At 49.1% G+C, this 19662-nt stretch overlaps 1 protein-coding gene across 2 annotated transcripts in view; it reads right to left on the bottom strand.

Annotated features, from left to right (window-relative positions):
* Positions 1 to 19662, bottom strand: part of plekhg4 (pleckstrin homology domain containing, family G (with RhoGef domain) member 4) — a 61242-nt gene that overhangs the window by 5841 nt on the left and 35739 nt on the right. For both annotated transcript variants that reach the window (XM_062549885.1, XM_062549884.1), the window contains exons 12-15: positions 19496 to 19618; positions 18842 to 19033; positions 4021 to 5006; positions 953 to 1202 (exon numbers count right to left, since the gene is read on the bottom strand). In XM_062549885.1, coding sequence (XP_062405869.1) covers positions 953 to 1202; positions 4021 to 5006; positions 18842 to 19033; positions 19496 to 19618 — 1551 coding nt within the window. The remainder of the gene's footprint in view (positions 1 to 952; positions 1203 to 4020; positions 5007 to 18841; positions 19034 to 19495; positions 19619 to 19662) is intronic.

The following is a 19662-nucleotide window of genomic DNA, read 5'->3' as shown; positions in this document are numbered from 1 at the left end:
TCCTACTGCAGCTCTGCGCTGTAAGCTCTCTCCTTGATGAGTCTGTATTAGTGTCTGACCTTTCCATTGCGTTCCCTGCTGTGGAAAATCAGTATATTAAACCCCGGCGTTCAAAATCAAAATGCTCCACTCAAGCCAGCAGTCTTAACAGGCCACAAATATGAGGGCGGAATAGAGACGGATGTAGAGCCACGGGCGCATGAACTTTTGCGATTTTATTTTATTATTTTTTTTCTCTCTAAGTTCTGGCTTAATGCGGCTTTCTTTGATTTCCTTTTGAGCGTGCTTTTGGTAGTTCTGAGACAGCTCCACGGCCTGGAGCGAGGGGCAGCATGAGATGAAGGGAGAGAGGGAGAGAGGGAGAGAGGGAGAGGGAGGGAGGCTGAGGGGTCGGCCGACGCACTGCCAACACCAGAGCCACCTAGAGAGCGGACTTGGGTAAGAGGCGCTTCCCCATCTGTTTGTGCAGCTGCTCTCTGCTTGAGAGAATAAGCCCAGGTAAGACCGCCAAGTATGAGGAGAGGAGGGGGTTCACAGCAACAATGAGCATGGGGTGATCTGACCCTCCATCTCCCTCAACACTCTGAACTTTGTCTGGTACATTTTTTCCATATGACAATGTTGAAATAAATATGACTGAAATGTTGATTCGGTCTCTTTTTGATTATAAGTTATGCTTTTAATCACTCTAAACTTCAACCAGCTAACCCCCGTGTCTTCATTTAAGTTTTTAACTGAAAGAAGTCTGCAGTACCAATGACCTTGAGTATGTTTGTACGGCGGTGTCTGGAATCCACACTGTGTGATCCTCGTTTATGTGTACGATTAAATTACGTATGCAACTTCCTGCTGCCGTATATGTGGGTGAATACATGGGCTGTTCGATGCACACATATTCATCAGTGCAAGTGTGAGAGCAAACGTGTGGATGAAGGCCAAAGCGAGCGCTTACGTGACGCAGGAAGCAGTGGCTGACGCGCAGCGGGTGGTTGCAGCAGCTCTCCAGCTCCTTGAGGAAGTACTGGCTGTGGAAGTCCACCAGCTTCTCCAGGTTGCCGAAGATGACGCTGCGCTTGCCCCGCAGGTCCTGCGGCAGGTCGGCCCGCTCCATCTCGGGGAAGTAGTGGTCGATGATGTAGCGTAGCGAGCGCACGTACTCCCGCTCCGTCGTCACCATTTCGTCCACGATGTGCCGCAGCTTACTGTGAGGAAGAGTTAGAAGGACAAAAACATGACTTTAGTTACAGTTACAACCCTTATTTTAGAAATGTATTTTCTGTATTCACCCATGTAATCCTGTACATAATGCACTTAAATGTGTGCTTTTGTACTTGCACAATGCCAAAAAACACACAAATATGGATCAATGTGGGGGGGGGGGGTTATGTCCAAGAACACAAGACTTTTCCATGTTGCAAACCCTACAAATCCAGATAATTAAATTGTGCTACAATGTGAAAGCTAACACATAATCTGAGGCACTGAAAACACTGATGACCTTTTCGATAAACCAATCAGTCAATAAAAAAACATTTACAAACAGAAAAACTTTGTAAATGATACAGACAGAACACAGGAGACACAGGAAAACAATGTTGGCTCCATGTCTTTTATCTGTACTTTGAATTCAATTATCAGGCAACCAATCTAATACTGTATTATTATCTTCCTTAACTGAATTTGAGGAGATTAATCGGCAGGCTAATCTTCACAATGAAACTCAATGCTTTTGTTATTGCTCAGCTTGGAGACTTACAAATGATGGTCAGTCTGGTATGACAGCCACAGACATTAAAGCAGGTTTGTCAGAGTAAAGAAAAAAAAATGATATCAGATTATAAGTCTCACGAAGGAGCAGGGTCGAAAGATATGATTACAGCCTAGACCATAAACAATCTATCAACCTCAGCCTCCCTTGGTTCCCACTGGTCATCTGAGCCACACACAAAATAGCAGCAGCAGGCAGCGATGGGGGGCTGCCAGAGAACAGCGAGCTCTGTGTGTTTTGGTCGGGTGGACGGTGTCTCCTGGCTATGGAGCCGGAGCTGCGAAAAGGCCGTGTTTATGGCGCGAGCGGCGCGCTAATCTCAGCCTCGGAGGACATTACGGCTTATTCCCCCCGCTATGGGGTCCCTGGCATCTGTCTGCTGTGTTTATCTCCAGTCTGCTCTGTTGCAGCGCAGCCAGGCCCGGGCCAGACATGGAGCCTGTAGAGAGGGCATGTGGAGGCCTGGGCCACGCACACCAGAGAGAGAGACAGACAGACAGACAGACAGACAGACAGGGTAGCGTGCTGGGCAGGGGCAAGTCGAGCAGGGAGAGCGAGGGAAGGGGCAAGACGAGGGGAAAAACACGGAGACGGAGTCCACACGGCTGAGGTGAGAGTGGGACCGAAATAGAGGGCGGCTGCACAGGCTGGTCAAAAGCACGTGTGGGCGCCGGCGTCCGTCCGTCGCCTGTGACCACACACGCAGAGCGCTCAGACACGCAGCCCCCCCTACTCCCCTCTCTCCCCCTGCTCCTCCACACAGACCAGGCTCGATAAGTTAACACACACTCCCTTATACACACACACACACACACACACACACACACACACAGTGTCCACTCTACGGTGATTGCCAATATGCTCATATACACTTTCTCTGTCCCGCTGGGTCCTTACTGAATCTGTTAACATCCGCACACACACACACACACATGATCTCAAACTCCTTTCACACCCTTGCTCCTTTGCCTTGCAGAAGCCACATTCCGATGCCACCATGGAGCAGAAACACTGTGTGTGTGTGTGTGTGTGTGTGTGTGTCAGGGGACTGACAGCAACCTCCTGGGAGTCTCGCTCCATCAAGCCAGAGTTCAGTGAGCGTCCCGAGGCCTGCACCGAGGGAAGCCTCGCTCAGATTTCATTTCCAATAAAGCACGCTTCCTGCTTTAGCCCTCTGCTTCATCTTGCAGAGCGTCTCAGTGCTGAAAGGAGGGTTCAATTTCAGCCGAAATGAAGTCATCTCTTCAGAGGAAACTAGATCGAACTGGCCCATATCTATCTATCCACCACCAAAACAATGCCAACAACTACAAAAAAAACAGAAAGCAAAATTCCATTTCTGTGGTACAATCTATCTCCTCGGCTTGGTGATTTATGCTTGGTGATTTACGGGAAACCCATTGTTCTTGCTGTGTCCCCTGCAGTTTTTTTTCTCTTAATCTTTCTCTTTTCTTTTCTTTTTTTTTAAAGAAACAAACAAAAACGCTGTTCACACTCTACTCTGTAGTTCCCACAATCCCCCCCTGCCTTTCTCGTCTCCTCTCTTAAAAAATTACTGGGGTTTGGGCCGGGGGTCTAATTGGGCTGAAGTTGCTTTGGCTGTAAACCAGCGGAAGACAAACGTGACAGGCGGGACATCAAAGCCCAGCGGAGGTTCTCATATGGATTAGCAATCAGGGGCACTGGGCCTTTCTAAGAGGGTCACAGGTGAAGGGGGGGCCACTGGGGCTCGCTGTGCTGGAAAAGCCATTAGGAGGAGCTTTGGAGCCTCTGGGCAGTTTACATGGTCACCTCTCTCTCAAACACACACACACACACACACACACACACACAAATGCAAACACAGACACAGACACACACACAGACAAATGCTCACATATATAAACTCTCACACACACACATACACACACACACACACACACACGTGCCCACACTTTTGTGGTCTCTCTACTTTTTTCCAATCCATAGGCAAGAGAGCCCAAATTTACAACCGACTGCCTTCAAACATGCCCACCTGACAAAACAGGATTTTGGAGTGTGTGGAGTGTGGAGAGTAAGCGAGTGGCGGGTCAATGGCGAGTTTTGCGGTGTTTTGTCAGGAGTCACGTTTCAGCGCGCCAACCTGATGGTATGTGGTCGGGGTGTGTGTGTGACATGACAGGATGTGGAACACACAGAGACTGGCAGAGACCGGCGAGGTATGGAATGTGAGGGGTGCAGTGCGGTGCGGTGCGGTGCGGTGAGGTACCCACCTGCCCTTGGCGCGCGTCTCTGGCACGGGGCTGCCGCTGCAGCTGGAGGCTGGCGAGCGCAGGCTATCGTTGGGCCAGCCGTGGGCGGGCGTCAGGCGGGGGCTGTAGGGCCGGTCGGCCAACTCCGTGCTGCTCACCTCCAGGCCCTTGATGAAGACGCCCGTGTTGCCACGGCGCGCCGGCTCGCTCAGAGTCCGCTGGCACGTGCCGTAGCGCGAGGCCTCCAGGCCGGCCGCGTCAAAGCTCTGCGTCTTGCGCAGCACCCGCCGGTGGCCCATTTCCCCCAGGGAGGGGAGCGCGGGGCTGAAGGAGCACGCGGACGAGGCTGTGGAGGAGGTGGAGGAGGTGCGGGGGTGCGGGTGAGGAAGGGGGTGAGGCTCCTCGATCGACGTGCTGCGGGTGAGGCGGTGGGCGCTGAGAGGCGTGTGAGGCGGCACGCGCTGGTCGCCGCCGCAGTACGGGCTGCCCACGGGCGTCCTGCAGGGGTCCAGCCGAGCGGCCGCCGCCGGGCTGCACGGGCTGGAGGCGACGCTGGACAGACTGGACTGCGAGGACAGCCGCTCGCGGCCCCAGGCCCCGGAGAACGCCTTCCTGCAGGAGAAGGACAGGCTGCTGCTGCGGTCCTGCGCCTGGGAGCGGGACGAGACGTCGGAGAGGCGTCTGGGCGTCCCTCCGTCGCCGCCGCCACCGGGATCCGAGGCTAGCGAGCGCCGGGTCCGCAAGGCCGCCTCCAGCTTCTTCTCAAACATCTGCTTGGTCTCCTGGCACTTGGACCAGGCAAACTTCCACTGCTTGAGGCCCTGGTCGCTCTTCAGCTCCCCGGCCAGCTCCTTCATCTCCTGGAAGCGCGGGTCGGGGATCGGGGGGTGCTGGCCGCGGTAGTCCTCCAGGTAGTTTATGACGCCTTGGCACTTTTCGGGTACGCTGCAGTCCTCCATGCTGACGCAGGCCAGGTGGCGCATGCCCTCCAGTGCCCACTCGTATGCCTGGGGGCACACAGAGACACAGGAAAAGATGTTAAAATATGCACACACACACACACACACACACACACACGTACACACACACGCACACACACACACACACACACACACACACACACAAACAGGTCGTGAAGTCTTTACACACCCCTTACAGAAAGAGTACATTAGAAGCCTGAGAAAATGCCATGTCTGAGCTATACCACGTACACATACAGTATATGCCTGAGAAAATGCCATGTACACAACAGCTACTGGCACAGCCGAAGGGTGGCAGACAGAAGAGGGTCCTACACTGCATGCATACAAGGCAGAGGGACACACACAGAGATGGACAGAAAGAGAACGAAATAAGGAAAACGACAGGAATTACAGGAGTGAGAAGGGCTCTCCCCCACAATGGGACTCTTTACGCGTGTTAGAGTAGAGACAAGAAAGCTTTTATGGGTGGTGGAAGAGCTCTCTGTTTCCCACACACATACACACCACACACACACACACACTTTCCACACACACACACACACACACACACACACAGTCTCCACACAGTGGAGGCAATTCTGCTCGGTGCTGTGGGTGAGGATGAGAGAACAGGATGGAACCCAGGGCTCTTAAAAGAGGAAGCCCCAACAAAGAAACAGTCACAAGAGAAAAGAAAGCCAGAGAGCTACAGCACAGATCACTCTTCAAGGCTGCTCTGGGAAGACCTAACGTTATAAGAAGCACTAAACGTCTCTGCTTTCCGACATATAATCCAAATGTACAACTGCTCACACATAAATCCCTAGCAAATTCAGCCAAGGGCTTGGAAAATGGCTTGGGACGAGCAGCCCATCAGGTTCACACCTTTGTAAGAATCCGTCACAGTTATGGGCCAAAGCTGGGTTCCTTCCATAAAATAAGCACAGAGAAAGAAAGAGAGAAAGGGAGAAAGAGAGGGAGAGAGAGTGTCTAATATCCTTCCACACACAAGGATACTCTCCACAGGCCACTACTGGGGTAATTCTACAGGGATTAGAGGAGGACATCAAACACACACACGCACACACACACACACACACACTCACACACACACACACACGCACTGCTGCGATCCACAAAAAGAGCTTGTCCACTGAGACATTCCAGCCATCATCTTGAGAGCGGGAGGGAAAGAAAATTCCTTTCTGGCTCACATTCTCTTCGTGGGAGGAGGCTTCTCTCTCTCTCTCTCTCTCTCTCTCTCTCTTTCTCTGTTGACACAGAGCATCTTTCTTTTTCTGCTTTTCTTTTCTGTCCTCCCAAGGTTACCGTCCCCCCCCCCTCCTCCCCTTTTTTGCTAGTAGGTGCTACTTCTGCGGGCGGCCCGCACTCCGCAGACATCTCCCCTGGCGAGGCCCTGTCTCCGCTGATGCCAGAGAGCGTGACCCCCATGGGAGGCCGAGGTGACACGGCGGCCACATACCAGCATTTCAGCACCGCAGCTCCAAGCTACTGGAGTCACGGAGAGGTCCGCAGAGGTCACCCCGCGCTAACAATGCCGGTTACAAATGGGTGACAGGCACCACCAAAAACAGAGAGCCAGGGAGAATGGACGAGAGAGAGAGAGAGAGAGAGAGAGAGAGAGAGAGAGAGAGAGGACAAATGCTGTGAGGCAAAGAAGGTATGACCCTGCTGCTACCCTGGCATAATGAATTTCAGAGACCCTGCTCGCAAATTATTTCAAATAGTGTAATGGTTTCAGGGCTGGGTTTACTGGAGAGACAGAGCATGGGAATATATCCACGGCCAAACACACTGGCGGTTCACCAAAGAGGCTGCTTAAAGAGGGGCTCAGGCCACACCAGGGGTGAGGGTGGGCTTTTATCTTTCACGAGGGGAAATCGCTCTCATCAAACCTGACTTGAATTCTTCATGCATTCTCACGCGGTGAAAAAACAAAGGGTGACGATAAAAAAAACGAGTAAAACAATTCATCTGATTCCGCCGTGCGGCACGTTGTGGAGAGAAAGAGCAGCAAAGAGGGAAAAAGGGCTGTGGATGACATCATCTTTAAAATGGCAGATCGAGCCGGGGGGCTTTGAAGTGTGAATGGTTAGTGCGGGGAGGAGTGTTTGATTGGTGAGGGGGCCTGAAGAGAAAGCCCCGAGAGGAGGCCTGGGTGCGCTGCTCTCTAAAGACGCTGCTTTTAGGCGGCCACAAAGGGGCCTGCACTCTTTTGAGCGCAGGGGAGAGAGACAGAGGGAGGAGGGGACAGAGTCATAAAAGACCTGGGTGGTAGGGTGAGCGAGAGAGAAAGAGTGTGTGTGTGTGTGTGTGTGTGTGTGTGTGTGTGTGTGTGTGTGTGTGTGTGTGTGTGTGTGTGTGTGTGTGTGTGTGTGTGTGTGTGTGTGTGTGTGTGTGTGTGTGTGTGTGTGCGCGTGTGTGTGTGTTTGAGAGAGAGAGGGAGAGAGAGTTGGGCCTTGCCAAGCCTTGAGCTTTTTGTACACAGGGATAAATTAAAACTTCCAGCCAGCTAAGTGGGTCGAGTGGAGGTTTTTTAATACTGAAAAGAACTCCTTTCTTCTCTATTTCGTACCAGCACAAAAGGAGGCAATCCGTGATCTCATCTCTCAGTCACGAAAGGAATTTGTTTTTCGGGATACTGGGTGTATCTTTCAAAAGCACGAAAAGGGCATTGCCTGCTTTGCCTAATAAAAAAAAATGCAGTCTTGAAATTCCACCTGTTTAAAACTACGGACCGGTTATTGTGCCTTGGTGCATTCACATCCACGGCTTTGGTACTTTAACCCAGAAAACAGATGACAGCCCATCATTCTTCAACTTAATCAGCACATTTCGCTGAGGGCAATTGGGCATCTATGTCCTTTAGTCAGAGTTCAGTGGCTGCGACTGGGAGTTTCACCTCCGCAGTGTAATGCGATGGGCATCGCTGGCTAAACACTATTGACTGGAATCACCTCTATTCATGACAGCCAACGGAGTAGGCACAGATGGGCCCCATTAGGAAGGCTGACAACCTCCCAGCCTTGGTGGAGGACCGCTGAAGGAGAGGCTCTCCACCGTGCCTGGTACCCCGGTCCTTTAATTGGGGTAGAGGGGCTTGCGTGACCTGGCTGGTAGATGGCACGGGAAGGTGAACCCAGGGGCTGTGTTGGTCCTCAGGAAATGAGGCTGGGCCACACACACACAGAAAGAGAATGAGAGAGACAGAGAGAGGGAGAAAGAGAGAGAAAGAGAGAGAAAGAGAGAGGGAGGGGCAGGCCTTTCTAATTAAGGCCCATGCAGCGTGACGGACCACAAACAAGCCTGGACTACCTCCAGTGAGACTCAAGCGAAGAGCCTCTTCTTCACTCCTCCAGTTTAGAGCCTTTTTTATGAAGTGACTGAACGGACTTTATAGACACAAATAAACCCAACAAAGGGACCGAAGGCCGGTGAGAGCAGTGGGAACAGCACCTCTCCATCTGAGTCATGGCCCTGGAGAGAGACCACTACAAAAGACTGAAAATGATACTCGCCGCTTAACGATTTGACGTTACCACACAGAAACACTGTTAGATGTGGTTTAACCAGCCAGATTATGAGTCACAATTGTGCATGTAATGCAAAGCTCTATAATCTGCTGATTTGTGCTCATAACTGTCTGTTTATTCTGGGCAAGTGATTCTGGAGGAAAAAGAGCCAAGCTGTGTTTACGTTTGCAATCCTTTTGTCCCGCAACAGCTGCTTCTTCTCCAGGCAGACGTGGGCAAAGGAATGCTCCAGCAGGCAGCGCAGGCATCTCTGATCGCGTGAAAAATGAAATAACGTCACTGCACTGGCTCCCACCTGTATGATAAGTAGCATCCCGATGACTTCACTTCTTGCATTATTATTCAGGATTATTTTGGGGCCAGTGATCCAAGTAAATGGGTGGCTGCCTGTTGCTGAGACGACTCTTTGGGGTGCATTGTTTGCGGCACATTGTGCTCTGGCTGACGGCTAACATATGCACGTGTCTGCTGCGTTAGAGAAGTTCCCATGTCTTTGACTGGTGCTTTATGAATGTCAATGCCTGTGGAGATGGCCTGCAGGAGAGTGTTGAGTGATGGCATGCATAAGCAAATGAATCACACAAATGCACACACACAAGACGCACACAACACACACTCTTATCCAAACACACACACACGAACACACACACACACACACACACACACACACACACACACACACACACACACACACACACACACACACACACACATAGTCAAACACACACACACATGAAGCACAAAAGTGATGGGAGAGGTCTAGCAACAGATGCGTGTCCCAACGCCCCTCTCCACCATTGTCCCACCCCCACCACGAGCACACTTTTTGTTACTAAAGGGACCTTGATTTTGAATTGGAGTGTGCTAGATAATCTAATTCGATATGCAGAACAGGCTAAAGAGGGGTCCATCAGTGGCAGCTGCTCTCTAGAGAAAACCAACACACCCCCCTGCCCCCACCCCCCAAAAATACCCCCCTTCTATGCCCTCTACCCCCCACCTACAACACTTCCACATTTGACAAAACTGTCGCCTGACGGGCCGAGTCTAAAGGGTGTCAGGACTACTTTCAGCGTAGCGAATACTCTCTGACTAACCTCTGTTGACACTGCGGAACACAAACGATAATAAAACAGGACGCACAGTCAAAACGAAAAGATGGGCAATTACTGGAGGTACATGTACATGTAAATAAGGAGCAGATGCTGAACAAATTGAGGCGGTTTAACGGTGAGAGTGTTGGGGGGGGGGGGGGGGGGGGGGGGTGCTAAGGGGTGGCTGTTTCTGATTGTAGAATGGTTCACTGGTTTTATTGAGGCTAATGATGGTTGGGAAAGAAAAAGGAAAAAACTCGGAGAGCGGGATTCCAACTTGCAGGCGTGTGCGGGGGCCCTTCAGATCACGTGAGCATAAATAATAAGCACTCAATCTAGATTTTACGACTCCAGCAGGAAACAAGGGGAAGCTGGGAAGCTGGCGAGGGGGGGTGATGATGTGGCTGCAGACGAAGCCTGTGCAAAGGGGTTGCTGTCTGCATCCAGTCTGAAACACTCCGGAAACGCTTTATGTTCAATTGCAGAATCGCAATGTCCGGTTCCATTAGTCTCACCTCTAAGTCGTACTACCTCACAGCAGGTCATTCTGGTAGTCAAACTGCCATGACTTAAATCTGTCACTTCAAACAAGACCTCCGAGAGTTACTGACTACCGTAGATAGCAGTGCTGTTGCTACTGTGCTATGAGAGGTTCCTCATCTTGGACCACGAGTCCTGTACTGATCTTGGATCTTTACTGATCTTGGAGAACTGATCTTGGACCATGACACCTGAAAGGTTTCCTTATCAAGTTTATGACAAGGATAACAGCCGAGGGACATAGCCTGCGGAAGGTTGCAGCAGTTCCGCTTACTGTATCAGTTCTATAGCCACTCAATAAAAAAGTAACTCAGTAATCCTGTTTTGACTGCAAAACAATTCAATTTAATGGGACAGCTAACCCATTTAATGAGAAACATTCAACACCTCGAGATATTTACATGAACATAATCTCACCATGTGGTGCTGTCTGTTCAATGACTCTACTGCATAAAACTATCCATGACCTAAGAACAATAAACATACTTTTGAGAGTTAGCCTAGTTTGTGCATGTGTGTGTAAGTGTGCATGATTGTGAGTTCATAACCTAATGAGAGCGTGTGAGTGTGCACACATGTGTTTGCGTGTAAACTTGAGTGTGTGTTGATGTGTGTCAGTGTGTCAGAGAGCAGAGAAACGGAGGGGTGGGGGTTAAAGAAAACGGGTTTATGGGTAATTTGATTGAACAGGGGGGCTTCAGAGGGGGCTGGGAATGCAAAGCCTGCTGAGCGAGCCAATCACACGCCAGCAGCACCATTGGTCTGCATTGGTCTGTCAGTAATCAGTCTGATTCACAATACTGAGCGCTATGAGGCCAGCTCAGACACTAAAAAGGGGAGCAAGGCCGCTTATTAAGTCACTCACCCCCTTTCCTCCATGATAAAATATCACCCTGACAGCAGACTAATGCTAGGGAGGGGGGAACTGGGACTTGGACAGGAGGGACCTAAGACCTCCAAAAGTGAGTTGGGTCTTTTGTTCTCCTTCCTCCTTTCTCTCAAGGAAGAGGCTTCACTGCCCACTGAGTGGAGATGGATATTGGAAAGTCTGGCTACTTGACATCAACAAATATGTTGTCTGCAGATTTAGCATTTGAAAACCCCCTCATTCCAAACCCATGAGCAAAGAACAAGGAATGCACCAATGCAAAGCACATGGAATACAATGGGGTGGGGGGTGGGGGGTTGATCAATGGTGTGGTATAGTTTTAATGCATTGTGGATTAGCCCAATTTGTAGAGTTTCCATTAAGAGGAGAAGCTGAAATCAAAATCCCAGTCCCCCCCAACAATCAGAGTGCAGCTTTGATGCCCAACCTCATTATTTACAGCTCTCAGAACACATGCCAGCCAGGTGGCTAATTAGTCCGAGGTAAACTTGCTCCAGTGATTTGTTGACATGTCATTAACAAGCTGTGCTCTTATACAAAAAGTGTTGAGCTTTGCATTGTGTCTTTTTTCCACCTAGTAGGTGGGGGGTTCTGCCTCTGGGGCACGTTTGTTTATCGTCATCATTTCAGGACTCGCTTCATAGAATTGCACAGGGCCGTGCAATGTTTTGTTACCACAGGTGCTCACCCCCAAACTTTCCCCGGTGCAACAGTGTTAGGTCCCCACAACTTTGTGGCAGGAAGCCCCCAGTCAATGTGCAACAATGGATTGACAGGCCTAATTAAAAGAGCATGGAGCTTGTTTTTGTCCTTAAGAGGCCAGTCCCTCGGTGTCCGTTGGGGCTGGGGTGGCGGAGGCAGGATTTGGAGGAGGGGTGGGGTGGGGGGTCTGTGTTTGGGGGCTCCTGGGAGAGACAGTGGCCCCGTGGGGATCCATGCCTCGAGCCCAGTCAAGCAGCATGATCAGAAGCATGTTCAGCCGTCCGTGGGCATTCAGGGCAGCCCAATCAGATGAAAAGGAGCAGTGGAGACCCCCACTTGGAGGGAAACACTCCTGTCCCCATCCATTATGGCCATTATGGTTTACAGAGGCAAGGATAACTGTCACGGACCATGCCGCCTGAGAGCCACTGGCTAATAATAATGTAGCTAACCAGGGATCTGACATGGCGAGGGTACTACCTCCCACCTCAACACTAATTGGCTAACTTCTGTGTGAAACCCAGCTTCAACTTTTTTTCCCTTCCTTAACATCTGTATCCCTTTCTTGTCAACAATCTCTCTGTCTCTCAGTCTGCCTCTCTCTTTGCTTTTCGGTTTCACCCCCTCCTCTTGAACTCTTATCAGAGAGAAAAGTCAACTCTCGTCAGGAGGACACCTGGCTTTAAGATATGGCTCACAGCGCAATAAACCCTACCCCCCAAACAAAACTCACTCCTTTCCTGGGCAAGACAGGCGACAGCTGCGTTGGCTTCAGCGTGTAATATCAAGCAGAGAGGCTCACATCAGGCCCAGCAGAAACAGGAGAGCACTAGTCCCCACAGGCTGTGGTGTCGTAAAGCAATCAACACATCATGATGTGACTAAACAATGCCCTGGCTTTATCACTGATAATAGACAGGACAGGATGAAGAGGACAGACTCATTTCTGGTGCCCTCAGGCTGATTGGGGGGCAGCAATATCCCAGCAGCAGTCCAGACTTGCTGTACAATTTTCAAAAGGGAAATGAGCTGGTCAGTCCCTCCGAGCAAACACCGTCAAACATCACACTGTAATTAACACCCACACCACAGCTGACTTCTCCACAGACCTCTCTCCCCAACTTTCATTTGAAAGTACCCCACAGGCTCTCAGAGGACGGAGAAGATAGATGGGGGTGGGGTAGGGAGGGAGAGTTAGTAAACTCCAGATAGAGGAGTGACTGTGCGTTAGTAAACCCACTGCCCCAACAATCCTTCTGACCACTTGCCGCTCCATGCTTCGCTACACACTAAAGACAAGAAAGGGCACCAAGTACACAGTTCAGACACAGTGCAAGGTTGGCTGAAATTTAACACGAAAGCACTTAAAAGTACAAAGTCTACAGTAAGAAGAAGGCAAACAAAGATGATGCATAACTTCTTCATATTCCCAAACAGGATTAAGCCAGTGCGTGACAACAATAACACAGGACGAGCCCAAGAAACCACACACAGCACTAGCTCCACACTCCCTATTTCCTTTCTGGGTCCAGCTCTACCTAACAACTGAAAGAAGCTCTGTGCAGCGCAGTCCTACCTCTCCGTGGCTGCTGGGAGCTTGCTCCTGCTCGGGTAAGGCACCGTTAGTCCCATGAGCGGGACAGGGAGCTGCAGCGGTCATCCTGTGAGATCTACACACTGACTAACTGGGAGCACACTGAGCCACTGGCGCCCGCTCTCCCCTCTCCCCGCTCATGCACACCTCCTCCCACCTCCCCTCTATTCACAGGCAAATGCTAGTCCAAATACCAGATGGGCCAGCCCCAGCAACTGGGGCTAGCTGAGAAGGGGAGGAGGAGGATAGGGAGGGAGGGAGAGAGGGAGGGAGGGAGAGGGAGAGGGAGAGGAGGGGGGGGGGAGAGAGTGGAGAGGGGGGATGGGAAGGGTGTCTGTCGCCGACACTACAAAGCCACTTGCTTTAAGTGAAGGGTGGGGGGTGGCCAAAGGGAAAGGGGGGTGAGAGAAAGCAAAACTTGGCACTGGAGTGCTACCTGGACTCCTTGAACCCAATAAGCTGAGAGGATGTGTGTGAGAGCCTACAGTAGCAGCACTGATGGATGATCTGAAGCGAGTACCCACCAAGCCAGCCCATTGTCTTCTATTGTACAATGCACAGTACACACTGTTATGGCTTGACAAATGGGACTGTGGAAGAATGGTCCATTAAAGTTTGAATTTTTGAGATCCCCTCTGGGCTCTCAAACCTCACTGCTGGAGGTAAACAACCGATGAACACTTCCAAACGCATGGCAGACAAATCCTGTGGGAGAAAGTGCAAACAGAGAGAGAGAGAGAGAGAGAAAGAGAAAGAGAAAGAAGAGTATTTGTGACAGGGGAAGTGGAGTGGGAAGTTTTCTTGGTATGATTCCATTTTCTGAGCCATTGTCACTGGGACTTCTAGCTGGGCCTTTCAGATGCTAATTCTCCTCGGTGGTCGGCTGCTGAGAAGGAAGTGTGGCAGGGGCCTGGCAGAGTAAACTGTGCTCCTCAGAGACGCTGGGTATCAATGTCCTGATCAATACACAGCCGCTCACCGGCTGTTACACTGCACCCCAGCACTTCATATCGATATCTTGGAGAGAAGCCCCGCATATTCATTTACAATTGCCCTCTGAAACCACAGAAAAATGACCATGCCAGCACTGGTGTGAGAAAAACCCTGTGTGTATATACTTTAGGAAAAGAAGTTTGACTAATGTGGTCTGGAAACGCTGGCTGGGGGTTAAATTATTTTGTGAAGGGTTGAGGTGCTTGGCAATCATTAATAATGAGCTTGGCGAGGGGACCTTCAACGGAGAGGTGCCGTTTCCTCTTGTTTATCAATGTATGACTTGGCTTCCTACAAGAAAACACCCAGACCCGTCTTTCAATGAACCCATTCAGCTGAAGCTCAAACAACCCTCACTGAATTCAGAGCGAATTATGACAGCTTAGCTCATTCAACAGCAATGACACTGAGAAAAAAAGGTTTCAGCATTCAACTTAAATAAATAGTGGCTCTGTGTTATGCTAATGTAAGGGAAGTTTTCGTTTTCCTGCTAGTGAACCTTCCATCACGCATACAGCAACCTTTGTAACACTCATTTGGGGTTAGAAGAAATAAAAGTTACTTTTTGACACAAAGATTTCTGACAAGACAGGCTTTAAAAGTTAATGTTTCCAGCATTCACGTTGTGTGTGTTTTTTTTTTGTTTTTGTAGGCCAGGGTCATGCATTAACCTGAGGCCAATGGGCTGTGTTAAGTGGCTCCGACACCAATGCTCCGTCTGACTCTCTGCAGGTCCAGTGGGCACGACTGACGTGCCACAGACCCTTTGTCCTCGAATCAACTCCATGAGGAATCATCCCCGTGATTCGCCGCCCCCCTCCTTCCTTTGTACCTCCGTAGAGGCCATCTGGAGCACTGAGTGGGTCAGTGAACGAACACGCTACGGGACAGTGAGGGCAGAACAGCCCAGGGAGGATGCCCAGCCCCTGCCCTCAGGCACTGTCGCTGCATGGTTCTGCATGGTCTCCACAAAGACCCCCATCCTCCTCCCAGCAAAAACTGTCACTTTTTCTCAATTGATTCTGCTGGGCATGCTTAGCTGCAGGGCTATCTTCGCAGACATGTCGATAACACCACATTTGTCACAGAATATATGTCACATATCCTATGGTGAGCTTGTGCATGTGTACCCAAGACTGACATTTGAGGACAATGGACTGTTTTGTATAGTCTATGTTTTGTCACTGTACATTTGTCGAGATACAGTAATTTCCCGCATATAAGCCGCATTGTGTATAAGCCGCAGGACAGTGTTTTATTCAAGTCAAAAGAAACAAAACCATATTAACACCACATTAACTGGCCCCCTGTATTAACCTAAAAGCAGAAGAAATTTTGCAAAATCAATGTATAAGCCGCGGCTAATAGTCGGGAAATTACGGGTATTCATATTTTTCTAATGTAGGCCTATTTCTAAATCTCAACTAAAGTATATCTTTAATAAAAATCCTACAACCTTATTCAATATTCATTTGTAAAAGCAATTCATCATTCAAAGCACACAGGGTCGTCAATAAAGCTGTCAAATAGCCAATATATAAATATCCATCCACCCACCCACCCACCCCACCCCGGTCAGTTCTTTTGTGGGGTCTGGTTGCTAGGCATGATGGTCCAACTGCTGCATTCTAATTCTGTATTGGGTTAGGCTGTCATTAGTGACAAATTAAGCCCTAGTCTTTGGTCTCATTGGTCTCCATGACTGCTTCTGTGCAAACACACACACACACACACACTCCCACACATGTACATCCAGAAGAACAATAACACTATGGTTTACAGGGTCTCTCTTGCATCTGACACGAGACATGAGACTCATACCATAGAGGGCCCAAGCCCTACAAAAACATCACACAGCAACACAAACTCAATTGGTGTCCTGCTGACATGGCCTAATTACCACATGGATCCACCCAGTACTCCATGCGTCCTCTCATTTAGAAAAAAAAAAAGACTGACCAGCAGCTCACATCAATCATAGAGATGCGGCGCACGGTGACACCAAACAACAACCAAAAGGAAACCCAGAATGAGAGCGGCACATGCATACATAGCTTATGCAGAAGGCACCGTCACAGCAAGTGACACCCCCGCCGAGTAAATCCTACCAAAGAATTAGCATTCTTAACCCTTCCGCATTACCATACGCAAACAAAGCACTGTCATTATGCTGGCAAAGCATGATGCATAAGCATGTGCCCTAATCTGAAAAACCTGTTGTGACCTATGCGGCTAATAAGCAAGGTTAGAGGGCCGCGGTAGGCCCCATGAACGTGAGCGCAAAAACGTGTGTCAGTGGGGCTGGAATAAGCGGGACAGACACAGGCTCCATTGTTATCCTATCGCCCCTAAATATCTCCCTTCACAGTAACACGGCGGCTCAATATGCCAACAGATGGCGGAAGAGACTTGGGTGAGCGGAGCCTGAGGTCGCTGTGGCATGGCGGAAGGGGGCGTGTGGGGGGTTTGGGGTGGCATGCTAGGGAGGGGCAGTGCAAGAAGGGTGAGTGATCTGACCTGCATGATATGAGAAAGAGCTGTAACTATGCTAATTTTAAAATCTGATACTGGTCAGTCCTTCCCAGCTGTCACAGCCTGGCAGAGAAGACATGTGTTCAAATGAGAGGCCTGAAGGGGAGTGGCTGGCGCTGAAGGACACTGACCACCAACAGGGTTCTTCAGGGGTGCTAGACATATTGGACATACAGTACGTAAACGCAGTGTTAAGCAGGGCAGGACAATTTCTGAGTTACACATATGAAGGGCAAGAATATTGCAGGTTGTGTGTTGAATGTATCAATGATTGGAGCAAAGAATGTATCATTTCTTCATGCTAAATGGTTGAAATGATCAGAAAGTGATATTACTAAAAGTCAATCCCACTTAGAGGCTTAGCATCTACAAGGCTGAATTGTGATATTTTTTGTAAAAGGTCAAAAGTCTTTAAGCAGTCATATGACCATAATTACCTCTGCCAAAGAGGTTATGTTTTCATCAGGGTTTGTTTGTTTGTTTGTTTGTTTGTTTGTTTGTTCGCAAGATAATTCAAAGGGTTATGGATGGGTTCAATTAAATTTTCAGAGAAGGTCTGAAATGACCCAAAGAAGAAATTATAAAATTTTCGCATCACCGTCTGGATCCAGGAGGCGGTAATGTTTTCGCTTGGCGGAGGTTTGCGCTCTCTGAGTGCTTTTCTAGTTTTAATATGTTCACAGTACACATTACAGTTCTAGAGAATATACTGAAATTCAAGATTCAGACAATTCACACAACTCGTGTCATGTCATTGATGTTAATAGGCTTTTTTTCTCAGTTAGAATTTCCAGATGTCTCATTTGTAGAGGCAGGATGAAACCTCAAAATGAGCTTAAGCGAGCTTTGACAAAAAAAAGACGAATCAATAAAATAATCAATGCACACCCAAATTGTGGAAGCACTTCACACAATTTCAATAGCAATCTCTTCGGCCTCTTCCTTCCATGCTGTTCCTTTCCTCTCTCTCTGTCTCTAACATGCACCAATGCCATTATTCAGACTGCCTGCAAACAATGGGCATTTATCCTAGGTCTGAGAAAAATGCTCTATAGACAAAATTACTACTGAAATCACACCAATCTCGCAGTTCAACCCAAAGAAAGGGGTTTTCAACCTGTTAGGTGTTAAAGTTGTGAATTATCTTCACCCCAATCCTCAACGGTCAAGATTTTTTTTTTTGGAATGGCTGGGCATATCTCTCATTGACCACTGCCTGTACGCCGGCCACGCGCAGACAATGGAGGCATACAGGCAGCTCCGATTCTCAGCTAATTTTAGAACGCTCCATTGTCAGACATCACTGTGAGGTCACCCTGCGACGACATTCAGACAGACATATCCCAGTGACACACTGCTGGTCGCACAGTTTAGCTGGGCACCTCCTCGCTCACAATTCAGCTTTCTCTGAAACAAGGCCTATGTCAAACAGGGTGCCATCTGACGCTTGCCCATTCATCTATCAAATAGACAGGGCATCTGTTAACCTCCCAAAGCCTTCAGCAATGTACTGTACTTCCTCGATACGTTCAGGCCTTTTGCTGTGTAGTACAAAATCTGGTCCATCAATGCACCTTCACAGTTATTATCCATATTGGCTTTTACATGTTCACAATGAAAAACAACACCTGACAGCTTGTGACCGTTAACACTTTAAATATCCTTAAATATCCTTAACATGCACTGGCATTAAGTTACTGCTTTAAATGTGTAACCATCATCTCACGTCCAAGATGTTTTTCTCATGGTAGTGAGACTTGTTATTCTAGTTTATGTTGCCCTTTTGTGAGGCTGAGAGCGTTTACGTGCCGCTTGCGACCTAAGCCCTGAAATTAAAGCAGTCGTCACACCTGAGACATGCAACATTTTCCCAGGGAACATGTTTGCATATACAGTACCTCAATAACAGCCGCAAGGGTAGTGCAGCATTTATACGGTGCACGTGAGTTAAGAGTCCTGACACGAGAGAAGGTCTTTCTTACCTTGTCAAAGAATTCGTAGAGCCTGACAGTCTTGTCGATTTTGTCGCGGGTATCCTCCACGCGCTGGGAGAAGTCCTGCAGGTGCACCCAAAAGGAGCGCACCTTCACCTCGTACACCTGCAGCTCGGCCGACGACACGTCCTCCCATCTCTCCAGCTTCTTCAGCAAGGCCTCCCCACCTTTACAGTGCTCCTGCAGAAACAAGGGACACAGGTGGACACGTGATTATGCAGGTCACCTGATCACCATTAAAGGTTCATGTACCCAGTAGTATTAGAGAAACATTATGTTGATCATTCAATGTTCTCTTGTCGTATATTCGTTTTTTCCGTAACTGCCACCTACAACATGAAAATGGCCTTGGATTGGAACATAAATTATACTGAAATCTCTGACACCTGTTGCTCATTGCATTTGCTCAGTCAAAACTGATGCATTAACATATCCTGTAGTCAAAGTCCAAGCTAAACTGGAACCCAGCCACCCTTACAGTGATTGGTGACAGTGAACAGTGAAAAAAAAGTCAGGAAATCCTTCTAAAAATGTTCTCTTTGGGAGAAAGAGCAAAGAAGAATTGGTGGAAATGGACACACCAGTTTTTCGAGCGAAATGTCAGTGCACTGACAGTCGAGAGAAAGGAGGAACTACACGTACATATGCAGCGGCGTAGAAGTCCCGAAAGAGTGCCTGCTTTTTCCGCAGCTGATCCAGCGAGTCTTCAAGTTCCCCCAGGGCCTTTAGACGACTCTCCCCGACCTCAGTGATCCAGTGACTCACCTGATGACCACAAATGCAAACACACACACACACACACACACACA

Source organism: Sardina pilchardus, chromosome 11, assembly GCF_963854185.1.
Source record: "Sardina pilchardus chromosome 11, fSarPil1.1, whole genome shotgun sequence".
In the NCBI taxonomy this organism is placed as follows: domain Eukaryota; kingdom Metazoa; phylum Chordata; class Actinopteri; order Clupeiformes; family Clupeidae; genus Sardina; species Sardina pilchardus.
Note: the sequence above shows the minus strand (reverse complement) of the source record. Positions and strands in the feature narration are given on the sequence as shown.